At 38.0% G+C, this 27912-nt stretch overlaps 1 protein-coding gene across 2 annotated transcripts in view; it reads left to right on the top strand.

Moving 5' to 3' along the window:
• The window catches only part of LOC145984381 (uncharacterized), a 252089-nt gene that overhangs the window by 162799 nt on the left and 61378 nt on the right, over window positions 1–27912 (top strand). Inside the window, exon 3 of one of the 2 annotated variants that reach the window (XM_083118042.1) lies at window positions 9583–9703. The exons of the other annotated variant lie outside the window; for it this stretch is intronic. Coding sequence (XP_082974168.1) covers window positions 9583–9703 — 121 coding nt within the window. The remainder of the gene's footprint in view (window positions 1–9582; window positions 9704–27912) is intronic. 2 annotated transcript variants of the gene reach the window in all.

Below are 27912 nucleotides of genomic sequence, written 5' to 3' on the forward strand. Positions count from 1 at the left end.
CTTTGAAGTTCGAGTCCTGGACTAGGCACGGGTGTTTCTTTGCTAGCTTACGCTTGTCGATTTCATCTCGTATTCATTCACCCTTGACGCAAAATAAGAAAGCTGCATGCGACACCTTTATATCCCCCCGCAAGGGCTGCTCTCAGGTACCCAGATGTCAGAGTAGGTGAGCTCCGTGGCTGATTATACAGGGACATCGAAGGGGGAATTCGAACCTGAAAACACCCTTGCCGGGAATCAAACTCGAGAGTTCTGCAAGCCAGTGAGGCATTTACCTACCGGTAGAATCATCGCGAATCATACATAGTCAATTTCGTTTATGTTAGTGTAAAAATATAGTTATTATTTTCCTTCTGCATTACACAATTACATTGTATAATCATTTTCTGTTCACATGGTAGGCCTCATTAAATTCTCGCGTGCATGCACACTCCATAAACTGTAAATCAATATCAGGTCCCATGCGTTTATCAACAATAGAATTGACAAGTAGTTTGATCCCATAATACAGCGTAATTGTTGTTAGGAGATAATCGACAATTGCAAAATACACACTTTTGACAGGCTGTCTTATTCACTTCACTTCACCATTGTGTTTTATGAATCAGATTAGTCAAATGTATTTACGATGCCTGTATAAGGTCTTTATTATGTTTTGGTGTCAGGGTTCATAATCTCATTTATGCATTCAATGAGCACCGTCATGTGTGGAATTATTTACTTTTATGTACTTTAACAATTCCTACGCCATGGTGATAAATACAACTAATATTTGGACACAAAAATCAACAAAATATTACTATAATTAATAGATGAGTACTAATTAATCATGCTACATCAACGACCTTATTTAATTGTTGTTTCATTTCTGGGACTCGGAAATCTCGAACCTACTTGAAAAAAAAAATGATCGCAGTAAGGCACAACATGCTTATAAATGGACTGTTTAGTATCCAAAAGCTAGCTGCTGTGGCAACTAAAGCTCTGTACGTTTGTCAGCAGTTTGTATGGAAATGTTTCTATACCCTCTCCCAGCTAACGCTGGAGCAAGGCTGCGCATAGCGCCAGAGAAGGGGAGGAAATCGAGTGTGCAGAGCGAAGTAGCACACGCCGCTGCAAAGGCTGGTAACTGCAGTCGCCCCCCTACCCCTCCGCGCAATACCCTTCCCTCTCACGTGTTCATTGGTGAAGCAGTCTTGCGTCACTACTCGCGCAGATACTTGTTTTCGTTTGCCTGCTCCAGAGATAGTTGGGACAGGGTATAGTTCATAGTTATGAACGAAGCTTCTACAATAATGTTACGTATATTCACTACTCTAATCGGATAGCGTTTCAGTGTTTTTCATGTAATGTCAAAACGTAGATATCTATGCAAGATAAAACCACCATAACTAGAGGTGGATTGAGTATTTAGTGACAATATATATGAAAATATCCTAGTAATGTAGAAAGACGAATGATAAATCTGTGCACGACAAATAATTGACCTTGTGGACTAAAAAAACATTCATCTAACACTAGCTAAATAAAAGTTTAACTATCAAGAAGTAATGCAAGTTTAGTTCTTCTGTAAAAATTGCTCGATACTATACACTATCCCTGGAATCTCTGGAGGAAGGCCGCGCATAACGGTAGAGAAGGGAAGAAAGCGAGTGGGCGGAGCTCAACAGTAGGCTGGTAGAATTTTCCTCTTCATGCACTCACTTCCCCTCTCAACGTTCATTGGTTGAGCCCTCTAGAGTCATTACTTGCGCGGAGACTGGTTTTCGTTCGCTCGCTCCAGAGATTCCAGGGACAGAATATAAAAAAGGGATGTTGCATTTTCATTTTTCACATGTACAAATTATACTAAAGATACCTCTTACAGCAAACACAGACCAGTACCTCATGACCTATTTTTATTTCCGCAATGCAATCATGTTTGTTTGGGATTTTGGAATCGGTAAAAATCTGCGATTGAAGTTGAAAAAGAAAGTACATCAATCATGAGTGTGTGTTCTGCTTTAATTCTGCCCTTTTTGCTGGATTTTAATGTTTGCTTCCAGTCAAAGGGCATCTGATAACTAATGTTTACTTATGACTTATGATATATTTATACATAAAACTGTTTAACGAACTGTCAAAGCCCAAAAACATCCTAATATACACAATGTTTAATGCTGTGTTCACAAAAGTTCGATTACTTCTATACGAATATATTCTCATGTAGTCTCAACTATAATTTTCATGTAGAGAGATAAGTTATAATATAATCTTATTAACTGTCTCCATTGGAAAGGTCGCTGCCTGGTTTCCTTTCTAAAAAGAACCCTACCCCCTGAAGATGATAAGCCGTGGCATAATTTAAAGATTTGCACCCAAAATACAGGTGGCATAATTAAGTGGCGCTAACAACGTGGAGCCTGACACGAATAGACGTTGCAACAGAGAAGCATGAAAATAAAGGAAAGATAGCAATGTTAACGTTTCAAAAACAATTTTCACATTAATTAATAAACATTCATACTAAAATATTGAAAACAACATTCGATCATTCAAATGAAATTGTCTAAATTTGTTGAAGAAATACATTTGAAAACGAAAATTACACAATTACAAATGAAAATGGACAGGTATTACTTGAAATAATTTGTTTCAATTTTGCATGTATACATCAAGTAAAATGAACTGATATATATAATGTGATCCAAACTCAATTTTCGTATGGTACACCAGTGTTGTGCTTCCATTAGTGGTATTTTATTCGAGCATGCTGACTAGTCTATTCATAATTTCGTCATCATAGGTTCCAGGTTCAAGTCCAACTATGGGTGTGGATCATCAAATTGATTTAATCATCATTCATAATGATCATCAGGATTAGTCTAATGAAACAGAAAAAGGGTGTAAAATAAGAACTGTGCTAAGCACTGTTCTCTAATAATAGAAAAATAAACATTAATGGCCTGTAGTGTTTATAAAATTCTCCTACCATCTAACATGTTGCTGGATGTGCATAGTGGTTTGAATCTCACTTTAAACTGTAGATACAGTCTTGATTAGCCTACCCGTGCATAAAGTGGATTAAACACAAACTCTAAACATGTTACCCTGCATTTTGATAATTTATTAATATATCGAAAATAATTTCTATTGCATCGTTAGGAGCAGTGGGGTATGAAGGAGGTTTGGTCAATCAATCATTCCTTGAAATATATATATATATATATATATATATATATATATATTCTACCACCACTGCGGTATCTCGGCACACTACTGATTAGAAGTAATATGGAATTGTTGATTGATTGATTGATTTAGTTTATTTTACTTCGCGCTTTGTGCCTCTTGGCTAATTTGCGAAGATGGGGATGAGTGATGAAATTGATGAAATTGATGAATGGACATTCACAAACAACCAAGCCCTAGCGGGATTCGAACCCGGGACCCTTGGCGTCGCAGTGCGAAGTGCTAACCACTCTGCCACAGGGTCCGGCAATATGGAATTGTTGTAGTGAAATTTTCACTAACACTTTTAAGAAATGAACATTCATTATCTTCCATTTCCAGTGATACTTCAATTTCTTTCTATTTAAATATTTATTTAAATGCTCAATTATTTCCTCCTCTAAGATTCTGTGGGCGATGAAATGAATGGCAATGCAATTACATGTCATTATTAGGTATGCCTTAACGATGAATTGAACCCAAACCGATACGCTAAACATTAGACTACAGATATCCAATATACATACTTTACGTTGAACACTGGCTCAATTTCATATCTAAATGTAAATGTGTACGGGCGCCTCATAATCAGCTTATCCTATAGCGTAATTACAGAAATTAACTTTCATTGTGTTAGCTGTAATGTAACGTCTACAGTGCAATGTAAGTAGGCATTTAATATTACACTTTTTATCCTTTTTGTTTTGTGGTCTGAGTGCTTATCCCCGAACATTGATGTAGCGCGTACTTTTGTGGCCCTTCATCCTGCAGGTAAAATAGAACATATCGTCGTTTGTTATTCCAACGATGATGTGTGTATGTTTATATATGCACTGAAGCCTCCTTCGTCCATGGTTTTTATATCGATCGGCATATATCGTGGAATCCTATAAACTAAATGCTTAATTCAAAATCGCGATTTTTGAGATATGCCTTTTTGTTATGGTCATAGCGTTTGTTTCTTCCTGGATTTCATTTAATCATTATTCATCCTCCAAGGCTAACCTATTTATTGACTTAACCTGTTTCTTGCAGTCTACATTTGAAATAAATATATTTCGCTCTTTTGTGTTTATTGTTTGTTTATCTTCCATTCTTGTCAAGCCCCACTAATTCTCTCCCCCCCCATGCTCTGTATTGTTAACCTTTAAATTTTTGTTGTTCGTACAAAGCATTTTTAAATGGATATTGTTTGTTACCTATATTCTACATTGAACCTCATATTAGTGTAATTATTGAGGAATGTTTTACAATCAGTCTAAATTCACTCACTATTTACTATTTTTTTATATTTAATGTGGGGCGTCAAGCTCATGACAACAACACTGTGCAGATATGAATACGCCAACATTATGGCTTTCAATGTAAGCCCCACTACAAGTTATAAATTATTAATATAATTCATCTAATATCTCGGACATTGGTTCTGCAGTAGTCCTTATGAAATAGCCTGAGCTTAACTCTTGCCTACATAAAAAGTCTAAACCAGAGATTTAGAGATAACTTTGCATTAGCTGCCATGAGCACACATGTTAATATTTTGTCCACCTTGTGCCAAGATTTCTGGCGACACAACTGATCCTGGAAGTAAATCAAATGCACAGACCTCCTATATACCTATATAGATGTTATGCTTTTTCAAGAATTTCCTCTAATATCTCATTCTCGATTCAATCAAAAACAAGAGTTACAATTGATTTTCCTATTGGTTTCTAAACTGGCCATATTTCACCACAGGATCCGAATAAGTTCCAGCAAGCACCTTTTTAATTGAAGTATCCAATTTCGTAATTTAAAGTTATACTCAGAGGGAAAAAGTTGTTTGGGAAAACCAAATATTTGTTTAAATTACAGTATTTTAGTAATCGTGTACATTTGTTTCGAGTTACCAAATATTTGGTTCAAAATTAACAAATTTATTAAAGGAATCGTCTCTGTCTGTGCTACGATTCTTCCACGCAGGTAAAACAGCGATAGCGAAAAATCAGGCGAGGCCAGCCCGGCTCGGTTGCTCAGTGGTTAGAGAATTGGCACGGTATGCCAGAGACCTGGGTTTGAGTCCTGGTCGAGCCTGCATTTTTGGCTGGAAATTTCTACGTAAACAGCTTCTTGTTTGTAATATTTCTAGTAAATGTAAGATGTGTTTTCATTTAATCCTAAGTTTTCGGCTTCCCTGGTAACTCCCTGCAAAATTAGCCAGTTATGTTTTTGTCAAACACACAGCCAAGAACGTCTAATAACTTCAAGACAAAGTATTTGGTTGGATGCCCCACGGAAACCTCTGCGGATTCCGATACTCAAAACTAGAATGCGTTATGAAACACGAGATTATCCAAGCAACGGTAAAAGCACTCGGAACATTCTCCTTTCTGGTTGCAGTACCTATTACTTTCACCTGTTACGTTGAAGCCTAGTTCAAACTTTCAGGATATGAAGATCAGCCGTTTTTTGTATAGTTACTATGACGGTAGTGATTAAGGTATACGAAAGAGCTCTTTCATATTTAAATTTTGAACTTTTTAACAATGTACCCTCGCGTGCAGACGGTGAAGTGGATTTAGCTTACTTGAATATTGTCAGATTTTGAAACAACGATGCACTATAAACTTCTGTGTGTTCTTTATTTTGTAGTTTACTCGCGTTCTTAGATTACATCAATTTTAGTCATGTTCGTTTCATTCCATGAAAGTAAGCACTTAATCCAACAGTATAATTATTTCAATCCAATTAATTTCAACAGCTTATCGTCGACATTTATTCCAGAAGACCACATCGCGCTACGACGCCAGGGGTCCTTGGTTCGAATCCTGACCTGGGCATGGATGTTTGTGAGTGTCTATTCATCAATTTCATCATATCATCACTCATCCCCATCTTCGCAAATTAGCCAAAAGTGGCACAAAAAGCGAAGTAACATAAAGCAAATCAATAAACAATTATTCCAGAAGATTACTTACAAGAATCATTTTGTGACATATTTCGTTAACTAAGTAGGAGTGGTTATTTTTTATCCTATACAGCGGAGGCGCTGCTAGAATGATTCTGACTGCTACATAAAATATTACATTTGTTCTATTGCCAACGTCTAGGAGAATCCCAAGAAGTTAGCATGAGAGATAGCAATATCTTATACTTGCATGTAAAAAAAAACTTTGTGAATTAGTGCTGTATTTTGTAAGTGATAACTCCCTATTCCCGATCAGGTAATATGTTATTTATCACATCCAAACGCTCTAAAATGTTATGGTTAACACATAAAAAGGAACGATAACTCCGAACTTTGATAGCTGTCAATATAAAAATGGCGGCCGATAAAGGGAAACACGAAATCTGGAATTAATATTAAATCCTTCGTTGAAGAAGAGTCGATTTTACCATTAAATGCTTACAATCACAAACCATTCGTTTTGGTTCATGCATACATTTTAGGTTCTACGAGAAAATGTAGAAAAGCTACTGATATGATACAGCAACTTGAATTCAAGATAGGATTCCAACTTTACGAAGTTACATTCCATTTGAAAACTTATATGTCTATTGACAAAATCATTCGTGAAGGCACAAGTCGAAGCACGGGACAGGCCTCCATTCCATTGAAATCATACAAAGTTTTGCACTTCACAATTTGTAAAGCCATGTTAAATGCCAGGTATATTTATTTATAAGCGATAAGAAGAAAACAGTTTTTATATTAGTTTAACCCTTAGTAAAGTCAGTTCTGTATTTTTATTTAAAGGTAACTAAGTTTCTGAATAAATCCAATGTACTTTCTTCGAGTGCAAACAGGAAAAAATAGGCTACATGTTTTTAATTTTAATATCCTTTTCAACTAATGTTTAGTAAGTCTATGACATCAATATTTGTTTCGTTGATATTCAAAATATTATTTCTTCTATTGAAAACACAATCTATTTTAAAAAGTTAGCAATTACAGTTGAACAAACTTCTCTCACAACATCAAGCATCAACAACATAATATTTGTGAAGTTTGTTCGTGCATCGACATTCTAGTCAATTTAAAATGTACAGTATCAGCATGCCAGTCATCAGTTTGACTGCATAAATTAAATGATGAGAACACACTCGTAAGAATTAAAACTCTAATATAAAAACATGATCTGTATACCTAGTGTGGTATTTGAAAACGTTCCTCCGGAGTACGGAATTGCAGAAGCATCGGATTTGATTGATTGATTGATTTGGTGTTTTAAGTCAACTTTATGCACAGAAAGGCTAATCCGGATTGGATCTACAGTTTAAAGTGGGATCCGAACCACTATGTGCCTCCACCGGGCATCGAACCAGAAGCATCGGAATATATATACCTATACATATGCATACATTTATACATACATAGTTTTCTCTCGGATACCAAACATTAACAAGCAGAAGGGGAGATTTAGTCATGAGACAAGGCGATAATTGATTGATTGATTTGGTGTTTTAAGTCCACTTTATGCACAGTAAGGCTAATCGGGACTGGACCTACAGTTTAAAGTGGGATACGAACCACTATGTGCCTCCAACAAGGCGATAATTCCTCTCAATATTCCAATCAAATACCACACTGAGTATACCCCACATCTCACAAAAAGTTCCATAATGCACTATATCTTCTTCGTTGATCTCATCCTACATTTAAATAAACGCCTTGCTTCAAAATGAACACATACGAACAATGTAACCGCTTCCCTAAAATTTCCGTTCATTGTAATATTGTTGTTATAAAGGAATGGGTGTGCTGCTTCCTGAAAATAATTTTAACGAATTCTTAACTCCATATTAGTATTCTCTGGGAGAACTCATTTGTATGACCGTAGCGGAAGAGAAAGATTTTGTAAACAACAGTCATTCCTGCAATCTTGATAACACTTACCTGTTGTGCAATGGATGAAAGTTTCAAATTAATCTCCAATGACAACCCAATTACTCATATGAGCAAGGCAGTTGTAATTTTTTACATTAAAGTTACCTGTATAATTGTTTTGAAAAATAGATAGATTAAAACAACTCAAAGTCAAATTGAACCTCAAAAATACAACTCAACATTTATCTGTGAAAACTAGAGTGTTTCTTTTTGTTTGTGATATTTGCTGTTCAACCAGGGTAACCATAAATTGCCATTTATGTTAGATGTGGCAAAACGAACTTAACCGTGAAGTGTAAGCAATTTGTGTCAATCAATCTCAATAAAATTCTTTTTTTTTTCGTTCCATCGTTCAAGTGCCTAGTGTTGTTCCATTATGATAACGGTATCCTAAAATGTTTGGATAAGTTGTCTTGATATTCGTACACGTTTTACAGAAACGTTTTGAACTATACTAAAATGATGCATACCAATATTTATTTTTACAAATTAAAGTAGAATAAAGATAGATGTTATTAACGACCAGTCAGTGGATCGAATATCATCTGGAGATAGACTATCGGCATTATATTTTAAGTAATAAGCTTTAACACGTTTGGCATATCCAAATGATTCTTTAGGAATAATATTTTCAATGACATATTTATTACAAATAGTGAACGAATCCGGTTTCATTCAAGCAAGAGTTATTTTATTATTTTGATATTGTGTTAAATATTTATCATGATACAAAGTATATAAGTACTATCTGATTTTCGGCTGGTAAAATCTATAAATATAAAAGGTCTGAAATTTAAAATTTAGCGTGCTTCTGCTCCAGAAAACGTTTACCCAAACATTGTAGAATAATAATAATTTAAATACACACACACACACAGGCAGAGAAAGAGAGAAGAAAAGAAACAAGCAACTTGCTAAGAAATATTACACTACAGCATGTAGTTCTCGCATACACAAAAGTTCGTGATAGGTTTGTATATTAAGAATAACAAACAAATAAAATTATTGTGGTCCAATGAAAATACAATTAGATTATTTTTCTTCCATATGTGGAGAAATCACGTAGCTGTGATGTTAAAAGATAATCCTACGTCGCACGATTATTTTAAGATGCAGTGAACTTTTATAGATATACTTCTAGTTTCAGATGTAACGTAATGTTTCTTGTATTTTATACATTAGCTTGTTAAGTTAAATGGTTTTATAGCACTGTATTGATAGAATTCATTTACCGTCAGTGTGTAAATAAGATAAAATTATATATTTTGTTGTATATTTGATTTGTTGATATTTCCTAAAATATTTTCTAAACATGATAATATCAATTCCACTTTATTAAACTTCATAATAAATATAAAATATCTCCTCGTGTCCCTATTTTAAGGGTTCATAAACATATCTTATTTTTTAAAAATAACTTTTAAAGAAATATTAAACATTTTCAGATAACCAAAACTACCATATTAAGTAAGGCTGATTTTCAACGGTGGTACTTTACTTTACAGCAAAATTGCATGGAGATAGAAAACCGGAAGTGCGTCACCAGCGCTGATTGCGCTTGCCAGGGATTAGGCCTGTATAGATGTTCTCTGGGGCGATGTCAATCGTTGCCCTTATCTGAAACAGGTGAGGCAGTTATGAACATTAAAATGGCTCCAAAGTAGCTTGGCAGATGAGGTGAGTCATTAGGCTGTGACAACGAGAGCCAACTTTCTGCATTTTAAAATTCTATGTTCAAAATTTTTACAAAAGAAAAAAGAAAATATATTTTAACGCAAATCATTAACATAGCGACTGATAAATTTAAGAATATAGCTGGTTGTTTTATATAAAAATATTGTTTACTTGTAACAGTCAATTACAATTAGGGATGAAACAACAAACCAATTCTGCGAAGTTACTTTCATTGTGCAAATTAGTGTTGTGTTGATAAGAATCTTGAATGGTTTCATAACTGTTATATTATTTTCTAAAATTCCCACTCTGATATTTACTCTATAAAATTTCGTTAGGCGATTGAATTTATTATTTTTTCCGAAATAATCAAATATTACAGTGTTAAAAATTTAAGATAAATTCCATCTCTCTTGATAAACCTTACAGCTATATTGCATGTGAAACATTCTCCTATTAAATGATACATCGTTTAAACAAATTCAACGTTTAATTTTGGATAAGGTTCAAAGTAAACAAGCACACGCGAAACTATACTGATGTACAGAAAAGACTGCTCAACTATCCATCATGTGAGAGATTGGTATATCACTGTGGTAAATTGTAGTACATTATAAACTGAATACACATTCAAATTATATAAATCAAGCAGATTAAATGATTGCTACGTTGGTAATTGACAGATATTAGTTTCGTTAGTCTGTGTACTGATTGCGCATAGTAAAGGAGAAAATTATCATTTTTGTATACAATTGGTTAATAGGAATTTCGAGTTTTCTAAATTTTAAATCCTTTAAAAAAAAAACGTAACCAAAATATTTTCCTATAAATTTGTATATTCTACACTTGTTGTTATTGATTTTCTTGCATTTTCATTTTATCCGCAATATTTTTCATCCCATTAAATTTTTCGGGGTGTTTTGCGTTAATTTTTTTGCACAACAAACATGTTTAATGTGCATTACATTGTAAGAGCACATTTTAGTCAAGCTCAAACCAAACACGTCAAATTCAAGGAAGAACCAGTTTTTCTTTCATGGGTTAATTTTTTTGTTACTCATGCGAATAATCTATACTAACAATGGGCGTCGCAATTTTATTGTCGTGTGCGACATTCGACTTCAAAGTAGTTATTCCACTTTATGAAATACTGGACTGCCTCTGTTTTTTCATTTAATATTTTTATTTCCTTTTTGAGAAACTTTATGCTTGAGTTGTGCATTCAAGGACTCTTAAAGATTTGAAATCGTTGCCTTCCTGTCCCAGTCTTTCCCCCTTTTCGTTAAATTGCGCAAATGCAGCTCCATGAGCTATGGGAAGAAACTGCGATTGTGACAACTTTTATTATTCCTTGTAAATGACTCGGGGGTCGGACTCCAAGGATTACGTTCTCCTCCTTCCTTTAAGACTTCAAGCTCAGAAGAAACAACAAGAATTAGCTAACAAAAAGAGTTTTTTTCTTTCTTGTTTTCTTCCACTTCTAAGTTCGCAATGAACAAGTCGAAAAGTTAAAACTACGAGACTGAAAGTTTCCAGTTGTGATTCTTACTTGAGAATGAACCCCTTGGTCTTTATCCAAAGAACAGCAATGCATTTTGGGGAGGAGGGGCACACGTTTATTAAATACGGAAATTTGTTTCCATCATACGAGGAATAAACGAAAGTTTCACACCCCACTGTGTGTGGGTGGGTGTGTGTTTATATATATATATATACCCACACCCACACATATGTGAATATATGTGTGTGTGTGTGTGTGTTTATAATAACAAACTAACAAACTATTTTTCAATGAAATTCTAGTGATACTAGTACAGTTCAAATTACGAAAAGATCAAACATCCACAAACTACTAATAACCTACTGAATTGAAATATATTTAAATTAAATTAGTCAACTTGATATCCGAGCGCACCCAGTGGTTGAGTCAAAGTTTGTTTTACGTTCACTTTATTCGCAAATGAGTTGATATCGATCCGTACCAATGAAATGCGGTCCCACCAAGAATCTAACCCTGGATCCCTTGATTACAATATTATACCAGTTACCTACTACAAAGATGTCAGGGATTCTGTACCACAGGAAAATTATTATGGCTGCATTGCTAAACATTTGCATTGTATTATATTATGTAGCAATACCAACTTTAATACTAACCCCTTAAGAGTGTCACCTAAAGTACATAAAACCCTTTCAAAGTAGCTGTATTAAAAGCCCTTCAAATGATGAGGATTATTCGGGGCTTTGAAACCAGAAAGTTGGGAAATGGATGGACTTTACTTGAAAATTACGAGTGTGCAATAAACTGAATTTTATGTCCAATCCATTCGCAACTTCCGGAGAAACAGCTGTACGGTGCTTGCCACCTAGCTTTTTATGAAACTCAAAAACTTGTAAGTACTTTCTTTCTCTCTTCGACATAGCAGCAGTCCTTCGCGTGGAGTTTAAAACATAACTCGGGTACTCGTCAACGTGTGCTATCTTTGCTTTCTCTTACAATTGGAATATAATAAGGCAATAGCCTTTTAAAAGTATTGAATTATTTTCGGAAAAGGCCGAGCATTCGACTGATTCTTTCATGTGCAAGAAACGTTAAATAGCAGTAATTTGAGCTTGCAATAAGCACCTTGTGTTCAAATCCAATCTTTGATCAATTCACAGAAAATTTCACCCTTACCATGCAAAGCTCCCGCCAAGCCGAATGGTTAGCGCCCTCGCCTTTTATGCGGTAGTTCAAGGTTCGATCCCTGAAGGAGCTCCAAGATTTTGCTATTGGCCTAGCACCGCGAGAACAGTTGGGAAGCTACTCGAAAGCAATAGTAGCGGACTCCGGTTCCAAAAGCTGGATTTTTATTTTTGATTTGATTTGGTGTTTTAAGTCCACTTTATGCACAGTAAGGTTAATCGGGACTGGACCTACAGTTTAAAGTGGGATCCAAACCACTTGTGGCACCACCAGGTATCGAACTTGGGACCCCTTACCAAAAGCTGGAAAACAGAGGCGATGGAATATATGCGCTGATCACATCACCCTGCGAAAGGTTGCTTGGCAGATCTTAGCCCTCAAAAGGGTCCTTGCGCCTCGGAGTTTAATAAGATCACCACACGAGGCATTACAAAGACATCCAGAGATTGGTGCTAATCACACCATAACCATGCATGCTCAAGAACAATTAATTATATGGTGATGCATGTTCGTGCTATACAGGCAAATCGTGCTACACAAAGCTTGATGGAAATTGTCCAAAGAGGACCGCGAACCATTTACGTGGACGTCTGCTGGGAATCTAACCCGGAGTCCCTTTATTCCAAGGCGATAGGTTTAACTCACTATCCTCGAGGCCCTCTCCGTATTTGGACAATTTAAAAACATATCTTAAATATGAGTGACGATTTGTTTTGTTTGGAAATTTGCTTTAAGTCTACTTTATTCTCGCATAGGCAAAATAGGACTGGACCCATAGTTTAAAGTGGGACCCGAACCGCTTTGTAATGTGCATTCACCGAGAATCGAACAAGAAAACCCTTGATTACAAGCCGACTACGTCATCAGGGAGATCCGAATTTTCATTAATTGTTTTAAATAGTAACTAAACACAGTATAAAGTAGACATATCTTGCCAAATTATAATATGTAAAAAAAATATTAATAGAAAATATTAACAATTCTTGTGGCCTGAAGCAGGGCAGGACTGGGACTGCCGAGAGAGCGGTTATCAGTTTATCTCAACATGGGGCCCCAAAAATTGTTCACAGGAATACAGTAAAGTACAGTATAGGCTGAATTGGGATATGTATTTTATGAGAAATTCAAGAGATTGTTATTACCAATAGATATAACAAAAGGACAAATGTCAGGTTGTTTCACCAAAGTTTAAACGTGCAGCAACAGAAAGAAAACGTTTATTCACCACTGTTATATCTGTAACCGATTGTAAGCAGTAGGAAAAAAAAGGCGCGGAATGTTTGTTTTCGGAAGGGCATTGAGAGGGCGCACCGGGATTTTGCCTGGTATCCCGATGAGTCAGTCCGCCCCTGGCCGGAAGTGATTATTTCTATATTATTTAGATAGGCTGTTTTTCTTTACTTGTATCCATTACTTAAACTTTTGCAGTTCGCTGAATACAGGTGCTAACGGGATTTCCGCACCAGGCAGATACTGTTTCAACTTTGCTGCACCATAGCAACGGTGGCTTTTCGCAAATAATCCATAGCCCCATTGTTCATAATTGTTCTCTCCAGCATTGCTAATCGCATCTAGGGCGAGTATGTAGGCGCTCGCTCCCCTGTCCATCGCTGGTTGCTTGTCCGACGCTACCAACAGATTTTGCGGATCACGTCACATAAGTTCCGCATCCGGCCACGTTCCAGTCCTTAACACCCACCTGCTGCTTGAATAGGAAGATATTATGGCTATCTAATCCTGCGAGATCCGCTGCTTACGGTTAGTTCAAATGAAACATAACTCTTCCTCATTCACACACACACGCACATACAGGCACGCTTAAAATCCATGCTTTATCTGCTATACTCTATTCCCTGGATCTGTGGAGCAAAGCCGTGCATAGCGGCAGAGAAGGGGGAAATCGAGAGGGCAGAGCGAAGCAGTACACGCTGCTGCGAAGGCTGGTAACCGCAGTCGCTTCCCCTCCACGCATTCCCTTTCCCTCTTACGTGTTCATTGGTAGAGCCGTCTCGCATCGCTATTTGAGCAGATACTTGTTCTTGTTCGCTTGCTCCAGAGAAAACCGGGATTGTACGCGGTACAATCTCGTTGGTTCCATCTTTTTCAGCACTTCATTTATGGTGTGACCAACGAAGAATGAGATGACCTATACTCTATCCCTTGAAACTCTGGAGCAAGCGAACGAAAACAAGTCTCTGTGCAAGTAGTGACTCAAGAGGGTTCGACCAATGAAAGCGTGGCGGGGGATGTCAGTGCATGAAGAAGAAAATGCGGTTGCAGCTACCAGCTCTCAGCAGCAGTGCATACTGCTTCCACTCGCTTTCTCCTCATCTCTACCATTATGCGCTGTATTTCTCCACAGATTCCCTGGATAGAGTATAGAATCATGAAACTTTCCTGCTATCCCACACATTCACCTCGAAATTCAATACACTTCGCAGTTCGCACATCAAGTTTCTTTAACCCTTACAATAATAATTATTTCTCTAGTCTTACAAAAAAAATACTGTCTTTCAAAACATACTATATACATAAGTGGCGATCGTTAATAGGTAATACACCCAGAAAACTGCATTCTTTCAGGCTAACAAGACTTATACTCTGTCCCGGGTATATCTGGAGCAAGCAAACTAGAGCAAGTCCCTGCGCGAGACTGCTCCACCAATGAACACGTGAGAGGGAACGGGATTACGTGGATGGGGGAATGCGACTGCAGTTACCAACCTTTGTAGCAGTGTGTTGTAGAATCACTACTGCTTCGCTCTGACCACTCGGTCCCTCCCCCTTCTCTACCGCTATGCGCGACATTGCTCCACAGATTCCGAGGATATAGTATAGATTTTTATTTTTGTTACTTTAGCGTCACTTTTGGCTAATCGCGAAGATAAGAATGAGTGACAATATGATGACATTGATGAAGGGACACTCCCAAAACAACCATTCCGGGAATCGAATTCAGGACCATTGGCTTCGTAGGGCGCTGTCCTAACTCCTCGGCCACGGAGGTCGGCAACAAGACATTGGTGCTTCGACGTATATCCAGTGGGGTTGTGTGTTATTCTGTGTCTCTTCAATATATGTACTGAGTGCCTCTATAAGCCTTGGCTTATAGAAAGGCGTATGTTGTAAACAGCCTTAGAGCTAACACACCCGTACAATTCTTAATGATCAAATTAAAATCAAATGTAGCAATATTTTTACTAATCTTTACTGCATATTCAGCAATGTCAAATTTTCTATAAAAAAAATGAAAGTATGGAGAAGATTGTATAAATAATTTACGGCCATTAACCACTGTTGCCTTTGTTTCCGGTTCCTATTAGTCTCCTCATTGTATGTCGATTTGCAAGAGGTTTATGAATAGGTTACACACTGCGTTATCTGGAAGCAACAAAGCCGGTCGAAGTTGTGGCTGGATTTTAGTAGTGTGCTGCTTTGATAATTGATTGGCTTTAGCTAAATGCACCATGGTGTTGCGCTGATAAACACACAACATCGGCAGAACGAGAGCTGTGTGGGAACAAGGATTTCGAAGGGATTCAAATCGAAATCAGATTCACAAAATTTCAGAAAATACTCGGATACGTGGACATCCCACAAGACTGCGAGTATAGTTTCACTTCATTTTTTTTGTTTTTGTTGTTTTGTTTTGGTTATTTCACGTGGCTTTCTGCGCGTCTAGATTAATCGCAACGATGAGTATGAATTAATGAAAGAGATAGTGGATAATTCGGTGCCTTACCCAGGATAACTTCAACCCCCTTCAAGTGATGGCACCAGAAAAAAAAGAGTAGAGGGGGGATAATTTCAAAATTAACCTCAAATTTTGACTAAGCATTTATTTATCTAGTTCCTCTTGTTTGCCGGGAAAGTAGGAGGGAGGGGGCATACTCTAACCATCCTGCCACAGAGTTAATTCCGTTTAATTGCATATTACTTACGTATATATATATATATATATATATAGGTATAGATATATATATATATATATATAAATATTTATATACACTTACAAATTATGGCCGGACCCTGTGACCAAGTCGTCAAGCGCCCCGGGTTCGAATTCCGCTCGGGCTTGGTTGTTTGTGAATGTCCATTCATCAATTTCATCACTCATCCCCATCTTCGCAAATTAGCCAAGAGGCACAAAACGCGAAGTAAAGTAAACTAAATCAATCAATCAAACTTACAAATTATGATTTCAATAATAATACAAAAGTTTGTTAGCACAGATAAGTTAACAGGGACCGGGCCTACAGTTTTAAGCGGGATGCGAACCACTGAAATGTGCCCCACCCGGAAACAAATTTGAAAACTCTTGATTACAAGGTCACAGAGATAATCACTGCACAAACGCCGAACCGGGAAAGGTAATAATTAACGTTGCATCTTACTGCGCAAAAAAAAATAAATCCAGATGAGATTGATAGTAGCTTCAAAACGGGATTTTAGAGAAATAGTGACGCAAAAATAGAAGATTAGTTCAGTGATAGACAAAAATGCGCATTAGGTCTTCATTACAAACTGATAAAAATTCATCTGGGAATTAAACGTTTCGACTGCCATTCTGCGCATAAATATTAAACAAGTAATTAATTACAAATTTTTACATATTTCCTGTACAATGAAATGATAAAAGGTTCCACTCATTTAATCTAACTCCTTCAGAAAGCAAACAACAGCCTCTTTAACTACATTAACTTCCTCTGATTGAAGTTTGTTCAGACAATGGCAATTTATTCTCAAACAACTCTATTTGTATGTAAAAGTGAAGGTCGCCTTGAACTTCTGAATACCGGCAAGTTATCCCATACAGCACACTGAGTCTGATCTATACCAGTTATACAGGGTGTTCTGAAAGTAAATCAACTTTATGTTGTTGTTTTTTATTTTGTTACTTAGCGTTGCTTTTCTACCACTATTGGCTAATTGCGTTTAGGAATTATTTAATGTGTGCAACACTCAAACTATTTTTCAATTAGTAAGTAAAATGTTGAGAATGAAAACATCCCAGCAGCAGAAATAACATACCTTAAATTTGCATTCAATATCAAGGGTTCTAAACTATCAAAATTCAAAATGAGTGTTTTTCGGTGCCCAATTCTTCAGCTACTCACCATTTTCTTAAAAAAAAATTTACCCCACAGTAGCTTCTCATATAACTTGTCCGATATTAATTCTTCGTTGATGATGCTGGTTCCTCGTGTTAACACCATAAATCAGGAGCGAATATCTCAATAAGACCATCAGATCAAAAGGCAATATAACAGATAAAATAGCCAATCGCTGGGAACTACGGGAGGTCATTAGCTCCGTGCTGACAATGAAACCCCGACAACAGTTACGAGGGAAGAAATCTCCTTGTAACGGCGGCTAATTCAGAGACCAGCTGTTCGGAGGCAAGATCAATGTTTCTCTCTTTCTTGGTCTGTTTCTCTCTCTAAGTGTCAATAAGGCTGGAATCAGACAAATCAGAAAAACTAGTCTCTTCTGAACGGGAAATGACACAAATGAAAAGAGACATCATCGCCAAGGTACAGCAGAAAAAAGTTTTCTTATTTCAATAGTACCAAAGTAAAGAAGGGACTAAGATAAAACTTATATACTCTATCATCGAAATCTGTGGAGCAGGGCCGCCCATAGCGGCAGACATAGGGGGGAAATCGAGTGGGCAGAACGAAGCAGTACACGCTATTTCATATTCGCTTGCCCTCCTCCCTTAACGGAATGCAGTTTCCTCTCTCGTGTTCATTGGAAGAGCCGCCTCGCGCCACAACTTGCTTGCTCCAGAGATAAGCGAGACACTTCTTTCGCCATCTACATTGAAATAGTTTGTTCTTTCCTGGAAATTTAACACAGTTCAAGAACTGCATTCCTTCAAATATTTCTCTCCATTTTTACATAGCGCTTAATCACCAGTTTTCAACTCCTCATTTCTGAACTTATTAACCGATTTCAAATGCGTTGCAGGTAATATTTACTCTACTCTCTTGTCTCGGAAATCTGTGGAGCAAGGCCGCGCATAACGTTAGAAAAGGGGAGAAAGCTAGTTGGGAAGCAAAGCAGTGCACGCTGCTGCAATCTGTTAATGGCTGCAGCCGCGTTTTCTCCTCCGTGCACATACTTCCCCTCTTACGCGTTTATTGGTCGAGTCTTCTCGAGTAACTATTTGAGCAGACACATGTTTTCGTTAGTCTGCTCCACAGATTCCCGGGACAAAGTGTAATCAACTATTTTTAAGCTGTACGATTGGATCTATTCTCGTCCAATGGTTATCGTAACGAGTACTGGATCCTGGGAAACACGTGCAGGTGTTCTGTCGATGATCCAAAAATAGATATGATTTATTGCTTACTACTTGGTTTGCTACTTTCTTTCTTTCACATTCCTTGATAACTTGGTCTCGATTAATCTCTGGGTAAAAGAGCTTCGAAAGAAGCTTTGCAAACTTTTCTAACATTGTTGAAAAGAAGATTCTACCCTGAAGATGAGAGTGACGTTAGCTCTCGAAAGCTTGGAATCTTTTCCACAACTCACCTGGTCGACAGCCCGAGAGAATCTTTTTATCATTCGTGGAGAGGAAAGCTTCAAGACTTGCTCTTTCTAACATTATTGACATTACTTTACAGTAAAGTTCGAAAGCATGTGAATCTAAAATTGCCCTCTTCATGTGCATATTAATTTGTTTTGGGCAATGTGGGGTTCAAGAATGAAAACTAGAACCATGCAAGTTCATACATGCAACATGGATTGATTGGATTGATTTGATGTTTTAAGTCCACTTTATGTACAGAAAGGCTAATCGGGACTGGACCTACAGTTAAAGTGGGATCCGAACCACTATGTGCCTCCACAGGGTATCGAACCCTTGATTACAAGGCAACGACGCAACCACTGCCCCATCTGGGAGGCAAACATGCAACAAGAAAAGTAATTGAAATTAGTGATGGCGCATTTACATTTGCCTACACTCTGTCCCGTGAATCTCCGAAGCGAGCGAACAAAATCAAATCTCTTCGCACTTGAGAGGGCTCGACTAGTGAACACGCGAGAGGGGAAGTGAGTGCAGCTACCAGCCATTTGCAGCAGCGCGCACTGCTTTGCTCTGCCAGCTCGTTATCTTCCCTTCTCTTCCGTTATGCACGCCTTGCTCCACAGATTCCCGAGACAGAGTACAGAAAAATAATACAAATTGAGTTCAACTGTTGTACAACTATATTGTACAGATTACCAAAATCAGCTTTACACTCAGAAAAATTCTAAGCTCTGACTCCGTGAGGGATGGAGGAGGCTTTAAGATTCAAGTTTACGTGATATACGAGGCGTATTCCTAAAGTAAGTACCGTTTGCAAATATTGCCGCTCTAGCGATGCAGTCGCGACCGTGTGAGTTCTCGCTGACGTCCTTCATCCTTTAGTTAGCCACAGGCACCCGTGGGAGCAGGTCATGCTTTTCTGAAGGTTTGAATTTTTCAAGAAAATCAATCGGCCCGCCGACTGTGAAGTCCGGTCTGTGATTTGTTTCCTCAAGGCAAGAATGGTTGAATTCTTGCCTAGAGGACAGACCACCAACAAAGATGCCTGCTGTGACACATTAATCCGGCTGCGTCGTGCAATTCGAAACAAAAGACGCGGAATGCTTAGCGAAGGCATTGTGTTGCTTCACGACAATGCTCGTCCGCATACAGCCCAACAAACTCAAAATTTCATCACGTCATTCGGCTGGGAATAATTTGTTCATCCGCAAACAGCCGTAACTTGACACCAAGTGACTACCATCTCTTTCTTCATCTGAAGAAGAAGTTTCTTGCTGGTCAGCGTTTCGACGAGGATGACGACGACGAAGCAGCAGTGCATGGATGGTTTTCGTCACAGGCGGGAACATTCTATGATGATGGGATACAAAAACTAGTGGCACGCTACCACAAATGCTTGAACAATGGTGGAAACTACGTAGAAAAGTAGTTTAAGGTCTGTAGAATGCAATGCAAATAAAAAAGGTACGAAACTATTTTACTTTATTTTTTTCACCATTTCAGTACTTACTTTATGAATACGCCTCGTATAAATGAACTGCACGTCACAATATATGCTCGGACATACGTGTGTTGATTTGCAATGTCCTTTTAAAAGAATCATCTCTTCATGGAGAGGGAGAGAGTTAACCTGAAAAACGTTTTTGTATCCCTCTCATGATTTAAATTGTAAATGTCAACGGAAAAGACTTCGGACGTTGCAAACATAGCCACGGGAAACATTTTTCAAGTAGCCTGAACTCAATGGGATACGAGGAATTTAATATGCAATGCGTGTCGTGTTTGAAAATGGGATTCATTTTTATAGAACACATTAGTGTCACTGTGTGACGCACAATAGAACGCAGGAAGCCACAGTGAATGTTCATCTTCCAGGACGTCTGTACAGGAGAGGTTTTTCTCCTTTCTTTCCATTTTTTTTTACTAGCCAGAGGCTTTGTGGTATGAGCCGTGACATAGGCAAAGGGCTTAGGCGATCTTCTTCGTTGCCTCCATCACCATCCCGTCGCGGTTTCACAGAATGGCAAATATAGATTTTTCTTATGCTGTTCTGCATCCTCTGTTGTTCTGGGCAAAAATATTACCCCTTTTATTCGGGATGTGCAAGTTCGAGAACAAAGAACCGCTGTAACAAAATCTCGTAGTCTGTAGTGGACCCTAAATCAAATGAGAGGACTGGCCTCCTTCCTTACTACAGTCGGATAATTTAATATTTGAAAAGTTGGGGGGGGGGGAACTTCCATATTCTACTATTTCATGCGTGTAGAAAAAAGAATTTGCACTTCGTTCCAGATCTTCGGCAGTCATATTTTAAAAGTTGAATGTAGAAACGAACTTAAGTTTTATTTCTGTACCATTTAATCGCCGTTCAATAATTTCACGATTTTGCCAACGTATTTCATTATCTAATCATAATTTTGGAAGATTAATGGCAATTATTAATATTTATACGCAGCTTAATTAATAAATTAATCGGATAAATTTAGAGTTATCTTAGCTCAAGTGAATCATAACACCACACGCACACGTAGTAATATTTCTTCTACGTAGTACACCATGGACTGCTTTCAAGTATTATCAATGTGTGTGTGTGTGTGTATACTATATATATACACACACAGGGTGATTATAAAGTCTCGATCCATTTTTTAGAAAAAAAGGCTTGAGATTAAAACAAATCTATTTAGTGAACTTCCTAGTACTTGGTAACACATAATTAAGATTGAAGGGGAAAATAACGGATATATAAGTGGTATACAGAAGAAAATCCATCAAAGTGTCACCTGAGCGTACTTCCACACGAGCACTTTGCATGTCTGCACATGAATCTCAATGTCTCCCCGTTTCACCAAACACATTTGCCGGTGTCATGTTGAGCACAACTTGCTGGATACACTTACGTAGGTGTTGAAGAGGGGTAATTACATCTTCCTCCTCCACTGTCTGTAACAGTTCTGCATACATGCTTTCACGACCAGCATAGTCCTCCGTGTCTAACTTGTGCACTATATGAAGGTGGTTACACAGTTTTTTAGGGAGTAATGGAGTATCTTCCACACAGTCGGTTGTGATAACAACCTGCTTAAACTTCTTGGCTTCTGATGATGGTATCTTCTACCCGTTGCTCGGTTTCGGCTGTTACGCTGAGCCTTCAAGAACGTTTAGCATCGTGTGCAGTACCTATTCGCTTGAATTTTTCAACCAGTAGCCTGATATTAGCCCTGGTTGGGGCAGGTTTGTGGAATTTCCTTTCGAACGTTTTTTGAAGCTTAATCCCCGCAAACGTTCACACACCTCAGCTATTCTCTCTTCAGTAGTGAGCATCTTTCATATCACCGATATGAAAGAAACTATATTGGTTCGAAGCAGGCATTGTTCTATGCTAATTGGCGTCTTTATTTCAATTCATTGTCATCACACTGTGCAATTCAGACCGAATAAAATGGCGGTGGACAATTCGCCTACTGTTTCTTTTGCCGTTGGGTGTACAAAAATGAATCGAAACTTTATAATCACCCTATATGGGGATATTCCCAAACACAGAGGTATTTGGTGCCTACGCCTAGCGTCAGACACACACAATGCCTGAAGCTCCTAGCGTCGTCACTATTCTGCAAGACATCGAAGCCAGCGGACAAAGATCGTTTTCTTCTGCTTTGCTTGTAAATTATGTGCTGTATTTACTTCCTCTGTGCCCGTGCGGTCTAAGGCGGCTGCGGGACGGCATGGGTTCGATCCCGGGTTCAGTCTCCGGGAATTTTTCGGCCTGTGTATAGGGCCGGTGGCAACCCACCATCGTGAGGATATTGGGGAGCTCCGAGCTCCTACAACGGCTGGGGGTTTGTCGGGCCGACCATCTGTCCCCCTAATCTGGCTGCAGATCTCCAGGCTCCCCTGGTGGTCCGCGTGGGAGGGAGGCCAGCAGTCAGTAGATAAGCCAGGGCCCAATATTGGGCTGTAGCGCTATAGAGTTTTTATTTACTTCGAGATAAATGGAGAATGTTATATTGCATAGCCTATTATGTTTTTTTATATCTTGTAGATTGCACATTTATTTAGGCAATTTTCAAACACACTGGAATACTCCTATATTAAATACAGCACGTGAGGTGATAAAGAAAACAACGCGCAGAAAGGGGTATTGGCGAACAGGTGTTGGCATTACCCTAGCATGTTAGCTCATAATTTAAAATCAACTTGTTTTATACAAATACAAGAAACAAATCACAATCATCTTGTGTCTACATTAGGCTTCAGCTCTTGAAAAGGAAAACTTTGCTCAAATGACATAAAGAAATAAATAATGATGAGACCTGACCACCTTCACTGCCTTCCTGCAGTGAAAATTTGATCGAAGAGTTTTCTGAAGATACTTAAAAAACAGGGCCAATATTCCTTATTTTTGACTTGATTTGACTTTATGGTAACTATTTTTTACAAAGGTTATGGTGAACCCGAAGTTTCGCATTACTCGGAAAATTCCGGGCAATGCCGAACACGACAGATGTGCCTTTTTCTTAGTTTGTTGTGCAAAACAAATAGTTTGGAAACATTGTTACCGATTTGATTTTGAAGAGAGGGTATTAAGTTTTCCTTAGAATATAAGCAGTGTCTAAAATATTTTCAATTAATTTCATATTTCACCATGAAAGCTTCAGTGCTCGACAATGCCCCGGTTTCCCCTACATGAGAAATGGGAACTAGTTTTAGAAAATATAAAGCAACCATTATAATATTCCTTCCTCGAATCATGAAATGGAAAGTAAGTCTACTATAATGCCACTTTCGTCTCTTCGGAAGCACGTTTCACCACTTACTACCGAAATGCAATTTTATCTAGGAAGACGCAAGAAGGAAATATATAATTTTCTTTTTGTCTTTCCAGAGCCATTTTTCAAGCTTTGAGAATTTCACGCTGTCTTGTCTTAATAACTGTGTGAAGTTTGCTCTCCGGGAAAACAGGCGTAATCTTGTAAGACTATGACGCGAGCGTCTATAAATGCCGGCAGTTGGGAACCCTTTATGCACGTTCCATCTCGAGTGAAGCCTTAAACGGAAACTCGGAGAAGAGTTACCTTCAAAGACATCGTGTATAATATATGACGAAGAAAATACATTTCCTTAATTATTGTTCAACACTTTCCTCAACTTTCGTTGCAAATATTAATCCAAACGATAATCACCAGTTCGAGTTCTTCGTAAAGTTCAAACAAAATGGTATGGTAGATTTGAATATGTAGGAATATTCTATATTACTTTTCTATACATTAGCATTTAATGGTAGCGATATACATGTAATAGGAATCGTTATTTTAGTCACTATATGTTCTAGGATTTACAAAGAAAAAAATATTTGGATATCTCGCAGAATTCTTAATTACTTACATCAAGCACTATCCATAATATATAAAAATGAATTATGTGCGTACCAATACCACGTTTCAAATGATTAGTGAAAATTATAATTTTACTAAAAGTGCTCGTCTAATAGAATTGTGCACTTTGGAGAACTCTCCTTCAAAACTCAAATAGTCGAGCGGTTGAAAGGGGCAAGCAACATGAATTAGCATGCAAAAAGTTGTTTCGAAAACCACCAATACTTAGTTGGTGATGGTAAGACTCAGTTTCCACTGTATCTTTTATCAAATGAGCCAATTTGATGGATACATCAAAGGTTTTCTTGGAATGTGTTTTAATGACAGACTTTCCACAATAGATGAAGAGCCACGTGATGAACTGATGGATGTAGTCGCGATCAGATTAATTACATCATGTAAATAAAAACTATGGTATTAGCCCACTTGTAGTAAAGAGTCTGCGCAACTAGTGACTCCAAAGGGGTCGACCAATGAACTCGTGAGAGGGAAAATGAGTGCAGCTACCAGCACTGCTGTTCTCCTCCAACTCGCTTTCTCCCCTTCTCTTCAGTTATGCGAGACCTTGCACCACAGATTCCAGAGATAGAATATAGATTCAAATTTCTGGTAGGACACGGGTACTTGTATCTGCACAGTCAACTTTTTCAATATTAATCTTCGAAGTTCCGATATCATTAGAGATAGAAACCAAACCAAATTAGAATTAGAAATTGAGTATAATTAAGTATAATGTGTTGAGAATATACAGTTGTGCGTGCACTAGTTTTGCACTGCACTGAACGGTATTGCAGAATCTGGAAATCATAGTCGCCAAGAAAACCTAGATCACAATCCCGTTTGACCAAACAATATTATCAACAATTTAGAACTAACGTAATTAATCTGATTATATAGCATCACACACACAACATGACAAAGTCACTGTGGTAACATTATGTAGGTTGAATATCTCACTAGTGTGTATTTCATCCTATACCGCATCCATTAACAATTGAGTTTCGCCTATGACACACAACAAAAAGGGACAGGTTAATAGCATGCCTAGCATACCACATAGCACTTGCTGCCTTTCGCCCATCTCCCTTGCGGGGAATCCAATAACCGCAACGTAAACCTCAGTCATTGTGGCACCCTCCAGTGTTGCCCACAAGCGTCACTTGACAGCGGACATCTCTGGAGACCCAAGCCTAATTCACTGCGTGGACTCATCTATCAAAAGGCTGATCTCTTCACCAACAGTGAACATGCCATAGCTTCAGAACCACCGATGTTTGTAATATCTTAAGCAAAAAGCTGATCTAAAATATTAATTATAGTAACATTACAAGAAGGATGCAAAATTATTCTTTCTTGAACCCATTAAAAGGTTCACTATAAGAGTAAATAAACATACAAACGAGTTGAAACCGTAATGTAAAATGTCTCATCCCCTTTTCCTTCGAGATATGCCTTTTTCAAAGTTTGTTGAAAGTGCATTTTATGCTGGTATAGGCTGATCAGGACTAAGTAGATTAGAGATTAGAGATTAGATTAGAGACTGTGCAATGCGGATCGAACCCCGGACCCCCTGATTACAAAGAGATAGCTGAGCATCATACTTATTACGTTTCACTGCTTATCAAGCTTTCCAATAACCTAAATTATTTAAGCAAATATTACTAATCAAGGATTTGTAATGCCCCATATTTTCGTTTATGCTAAGATTTATTTGAAAAATTTGTTACTTTATAACGAACCCTATTTGACAGATCGTAACAATATTGGGACTATGAGATAATACATTTTAAGCGTATTTTGCTATTATAAAAATGAAAGAGCGGTTCTTTTGACATGTTTCACCCTAGAACCATACCCCGGGCAACTTTCTTACCGTTATAATAAAGGATAGGTTTTATTTTACCCTGAGGGAATAATTTTCTGAACTGATCCAACTACTTAAGCTTCCCCGATGGCGCAGTGGTAGCGTCATCGCCTTGTAATTAAGGCATCCGGGTTCGATAGCCGGTGGAGGCACTTTAAACTGTAAGTCCACTCCCGATTAGCCTTCCTGTGCATAAATTGGACTTAAAAACAACAGTTCGTGATCCAACTACTTGCATTCTTGCCTTTATATTTTTATTTTGAGCTTTTTTACAAGTAAGTCCATGTAAAATAAAAATTAATTTGTTTACAGAACTAGAATATGACACTGATTTGTTATCTCGTTTACGTGTATAAGCATTTTCAATGCAAGGAAACTTTTTAAAATTAACGTTAACGTCTTATAGAGAATAGAGGAAAACTATTCACCTAGTTGTTGACGAGTAAGCTCATTTTGTGAGTCGTGGCGATTGCAGGCTCAAAGAAATTGTCTTTTCGAAGGAAAAGCTTCTCGCAGTTTGTCGCTATTGATGTCGTGTTTGTAGGTATTCAGAACGTCTATTCGCGACAAACAGATAAAGACAAGAATGTCGTCTGGGGATATGAAGATGGTTATCTTAGAAGCTCCAAGTCGTGACCAAATGGTTCTCTGGAAGACCATAGAAGTCACAATCTGATTGAATGAACAAGGAATAAGTTTCAGAGTTAAGATATGCACTGAAAATTGAATTGCGCAGTTTGTAGCGAAGACAAGAGTATCTGTTTATGAAATGAATTGATTATGTGAGTTGATCACATATTTCTTCTCTGATTTCTTACTTAACGTTGAAAACTAACAGTTCGCCGAGGTCATTTTAATCACAAGAGCGCTATCAATTTCCAGTGAACATATGACCATTCTAAGCATCCAATGAGGACGTACAGTCGTATGCACAAGTATTGCTCGGAAAATTGTCAATGATTATATATACTCCATGCGGTGTGAGCATCCCTTCTGCACATTGCACCTCAGGACCAGCAAGCAACAGAGCAGAAGATAAAAAAAAAGTCTGCGGGGAAGGTGCCTTCCTTTTCACGGAACATCCTCATGTTTCTTCTGCTATAATTACTGGGCCACACTGCACTGTTACTCACGAATCGGATGAGAGTTTTCGCTTTGCAGGAACGCAACCGACGAAGCCTCCTACCTCTCTCGCTCACTCCTTTCTACTTCGCTTGTACCGTGCCTCTGTCTGCAGTCCAGACGTGCATACGAATGAATGAATGAATGAATGTTTTGGCTTATTTTACTTCGCTGTTCTGCCATTTTTGGCTAATCGCGAAGATGGGAATGATGAAATTGATGAAGTGAGACTCACAAAGAACAACCATGCTCAGACCTGGATTCGAACCCGGGACCTCCGGTGTCGTAGTACGATGTGCTAACCTCTCCGCCACGGAGGCCGGCACGTTCATACGAGAGTACTCTTCCACAAATACGGCGGGTTGCCCGGAACCGATCTAAATTTATACTTGAGATATTCCAAGTAGCTAAATTGATTGATTGATTGATTTTGTGTTCCAAGTCCACTTCACGCACGGTAACGCTAATCAGGACTGAACCTACAGTATAAAGTGGGATCCGAACCACTGTGTGCCTCCACCGGGTATCGAGCTCCGGATCCCTTGATTACAAGGAGATAACGTTACCACTACGCCATCG

Source organism: Lepisma saccharinum, chromosome 2 (assembly GCF_977018435.1).
Source record: "Lepisma saccharinum chromosome 2, izLepSacc3.1, whole genome shotgun sequence".
Taxonomy (NCBI): Eukaryota; Metazoa; Arthropoda; class Insecta; order Zygentoma; family Lepismatidae; genus Lepisma; species Lepisma saccharinum.